Source organism: Pyrus communis, chromosome 4 (assembly GCF_041283825.1).
Source record: "Pyrus communis isolate YQ-2024b chromosome 4, ASM4128382v1, whole genome shotgun sequence".
NCBI lineage: Eukaryota > Viridiplantae > Streptophyta > Magnoliopsida > Rosales > Rosaceae > Pyrus > Pyrus communis.
In genome coordinates this window covers 7,294,673-7,298,715 of record NC_142568.1, presented here as the reverse complement: position 1 = coordinate 7,298,715, position 4,043 = coordinate 7,294,673, and the positions used below count along the sequence as shown (strand labels likewise).

The window sequence follows — 4,043 nt, the reverse complement described above, 5'->3', positions numbered from 1 at the left end:
CTCGGTCAGTCAGTCATTCCATCGTCAACCATCTAATAATCTTTGTCGAGGTTCTATCATCATTGTGAACAAACTGCGAATCATTGTGGGGAATTTTTTTGACCTAGTATTTGTAAATGGCCCTTCTCCTTCTTTAAATTTACATGGTGCGTGAATCATGAGGGACACTTGGTCAAATTTGGACTTGCATGAGAAACTTTTCCAACGGTGCTTGATCGTCCACTACAAATGCAATTGTTTATCTAATGTCTTTTTATTCCCTTCCCGATCCATAACTTCCCTAAGATGCCTAATACTACTGAAGGCACTCAAGTTTGCTCAGATAAAAAGACAGAACAAAAGAACGCCTTTTTTGACCAAAAACCCAAAAAACGAACAGAGGCCCAACCCAAGGACACCCAAGTTTAACTCGGCGCCCAGCCCAAGCGCATCCATTCCCTTCTCTGCCGCTATCTGGACGTAAAAACTTCCCAAAAACTTGGAGGCTTTGAAAACTCGATCCTAGAAGTTCTCACTTCATTGTGGTAAATCATGAAGGGAACAAGAAGATGAATCCAAATGGTCAAAATCTTAGATTTCTACTGGACAAATCTCTAACCCTGAAGCAACTCAAACAAGTTCACGCACCCATTATATCCAATGGCCTCCACCACCTCCAAACCCTCTTGCTCCGCCAAGTCCTCCACTCAGATTTCACCTTCTCTGCAGCTACCGCCCGCTACGTGCACCTAATCCTTCACAATCTCAAAAACCCAGATGCATTTTCATGGAGCTGCGCCATTCGTTACTTCTCTCTGCATTCCCAGTACGAAACGGCTCTCTCTCTTTACCTTAAGATAAAAAGGCTCGGACTTTGCCCATCTAGTTTTGCTGTGTCCTCTGCTCTTAGGGCATGTGCAAGGATTTTGAATGAATTGGGTGGGATATCGATCCATGCCCAGGTTTATAAATTTGGGTTTTGTGGGTGTGTTTATGTACAAACTGCGCTCGTTGATTTCCATTCGAAACTCGGCGACATGAAAACTGCACGGAAGGTGTTTGATGGAATGCCTGAGAAGAATGTGGTTTCTTGGAATTCTGTTTTGTCCGGGTATTTGAAATCTGGGGATATGGAGGAGGCTCAGGTGCTGTTTGATGAGATTCCAAATAAGGATGTTGTGTCTTGGAATTCCATGGTTTCGGGGTATGCGAGGATGGGAAATATGGACAAGGCATATTTCTTGTTTCAACAAATTCCACAGAGGAGTTTGGCTTCTTGGAATGCAATGATTAGTGGTTATGTGGAATGTGAAAGAGTGGAATCGGCTAGAGGCATTTTTGATGCCATGCCGTTAAGAAATAATGTTTCTTGGATCACGATCATTAGCGGGTACTCAAAATGCGGCAATGTTGAGTCCGCTCGTCAACTCTTTGATCAGATGAGTGAAAGAGATGTGCTCTTGTTCAATGCCATGATAGCTTGCTATGCACAAAATAGCCAACCAAAGGAGGCCATTGAACTGTTCAACCAGATGCTTAAACTGGAAGTGAATATTCAACCAAATGAGACGACTTTGGCTAGTGTTATATCTGCTAGTTCTCAACTGGGAGATATGAAATTTGGGTTGTGGGCTGAGTTCTATATGAGTGAGCACGGAATTGAATTAGATGATCATTTGGCTACTGCTTTAGTTGATTTGTACACAAAATGCGGAGACATTGATAGGGCATATAAGTTGTTTCATGGCTTGACAAAGAGAGATGTAGTTGCATATTCTGCAATGATCTTGGGATGCGGCATAAATGGTAAGGCAGTTGAAGCAACCAAGTTGTTTGAAGATATGGTAAATGCCGACATTTGCCCCAATGTGGTAACATACACTGGACTGCTAACTGCCTATAACCACGCCGGTCTAGTTGAAGAAGGCTACCGATGCTTTAATTCCATGAAAGAACATGGACTTGAGCCATCGGGCGATCATTATGGAATCATGGTCGACCTTTTAGGCAGAGCAGGACAGTTGGACAAAGCAGTTGAGCTAATAAGAAGCATGCCAATGCAGCCTCAAGCCGGGGTTTGGGGAGCTTTGCTTCTTGCTTGCTCATTACACAACAATGTTGAGCTTGGGGAGACTGCTGCTCGGAATTGCTTTAAGTTGGAGCCTGATAAAAGCGGTTATTACGTTCTTCTTGCCAACATTTATGCTTCTGCTGCGAGATGGGACGATGAGAGGAGATTGAGAAAGGTCATGGAGAAGAAGGGGTTCGCCAAGATTCCAGGCTGTAGCTGGATGGATTCCATGTGAGTAAATATGCAACTACAAAATCACGAGTGTAACATGTAACATGCACATCCATGATCTGGGAAGGTATTTTTTATATTTTTTTGGCCGAAATAGTTGGAATAGGATCCTATCCGGATTCCCTTTGTAAGGATTCCGGAGATAACTTTGTTATTGTGTTTGTTCGTCGTACATCATGTAGCTATAAATTATTGTGAATTTTTTTAATTTAAAATTGAACACAAACAGTACTTGCCGAAAACTAACTACACGATGTACGATGAAGCGATCCTGGGACTCTCACGAAGAGCATCTGGGGAGGATCCTCGTCCAAAATAGTTGGGTAGGATTCGGGTTAGAAATTAGGAAGTTTTAACAAAACACTTTCGGTACTGTTCACTTTTAACGAAAAATCACATTTTTATCTTTTTTTTTTTTTAGATGAAATGGTTATCAGATGGAACCTAATATATTTGTTTATTTTGATTATATAACTGAAGAAGTTGTTAATCAGTTTTGTTCGTATGGTATGCGAAAAGTTGTAGAAATAAATTGTGCACAGCAAACTAATCGTGGGTCGGATGTAAGGCTGCATAACTAAAATCCGTAATATTTTTAAACCAATCACGACTCTATTAACATCGAGTACTATGGTTAGTTTTATATGGTTTTTTAAATGTGATCCACAAGTGTGAAACTTAAGACATTTCTCTAGCAATTGTTGTGGTTGAAACAGTTAGCATGTTTGCGTAATTAGCTAAGATGAGACTAAATAATAAAAAGAGTAAGCCAAGAAATATAAATCACGTATCGATTCACATTCAATCTATCATTTGAAAAAATAATAATAATAATAATAATTAAGAGTGAGGCATTCCTTTACTATCTAAATTAATCTAGAAAAAAAATAAAATAATTAAGAGTGAGTCATTGACTTTTATAGCCCATGTTGTAAGTCTAGAAAATATACCATTCCAAACCCACTCGAGTGCTTAAAATGCTAAAAGGAATTTCGAGATGACGTACCAAATCTCACAAGACTTTAGATTAACTAGGACGTTTTAGTTTATATATCAATTCAAAAGTCAAACAAAGAACTAAAATACAAGCTACTCAAGTTTAACGTCGTTACATCATTCTTTTCAAAAAATAATAAACTTCTTCACATAATTTACCATTCATCCATTCAAAAACCTCGCCTAACTTTAGTACATACATCATCTAATTTGCGTGTTGTCACGTGTTTAGACCATAAATTTATATATTTAAATTGTGACTTGTGACTGAACGTAAAATGTATTGTGATTGCAAAGTGGAATATTGTGTATCTTGAAAAGTGCCTATACCTGAAAGAAGTAATATATATGTGTGTATATATATTTATTTATAAGCCTTAAGGACCCCAAAAGTTAATTTAGTTTACAATTTCACTTGACTCTCTAGAATAAACAAAGTAGATACGTCGACAACAACTTGTTGGCCATAGCGTGATGTGTCCTTTGATTTTCTGCATCTCTTCTACTTTAAATCTTGGAGAAGTCACCGTCTTCGTGGCCTCATTGGCTCGACGGAATATGGAACTTAATGTTTGCTTTCTTGTTCTTTGACGAATGTTAAGGAGATGCTTTTAAAGTGAGATTATTTATGAATTCTTTATCACCTCACAGTTTAATATTAATTTTTGCGTCAATATTATAAAACTTTGTATCAAAAACATGATGACAAAGAATTCATGCATAATCTTACTTTTGAAAGAGTCTTCTTAGCATTTCTCTTGTTCTT

The 4,043-nt window shown here is 38.3% G+C and overlaps 1 protein-coding gene across 1 annotated transcript; it reads left to right on the top strand.

Annotated features, from left to right (window-relative positions):
* Positions 1-332: 332 nt before the first annotated feature.
* On the top strand, positions 333-2,453 carry LOC137723632 (Tetratricopeptide repeat (TPR)-like superfamily protein). The gene has a single exon (XM_068462829.2). It carries the CDS (start codon positions 549-551, stop codon positions 2,283-2,285), a length of 1,737 nt encoding a protein of 578 aa, XP_068318930.1. The 5' UTR covers positions 333-548; the 3' UTR covers positions 2,286-2,453.
* The last annotated feature ends 1,590 nt before the right edge of the window (positions 2,454-4,043 follow it).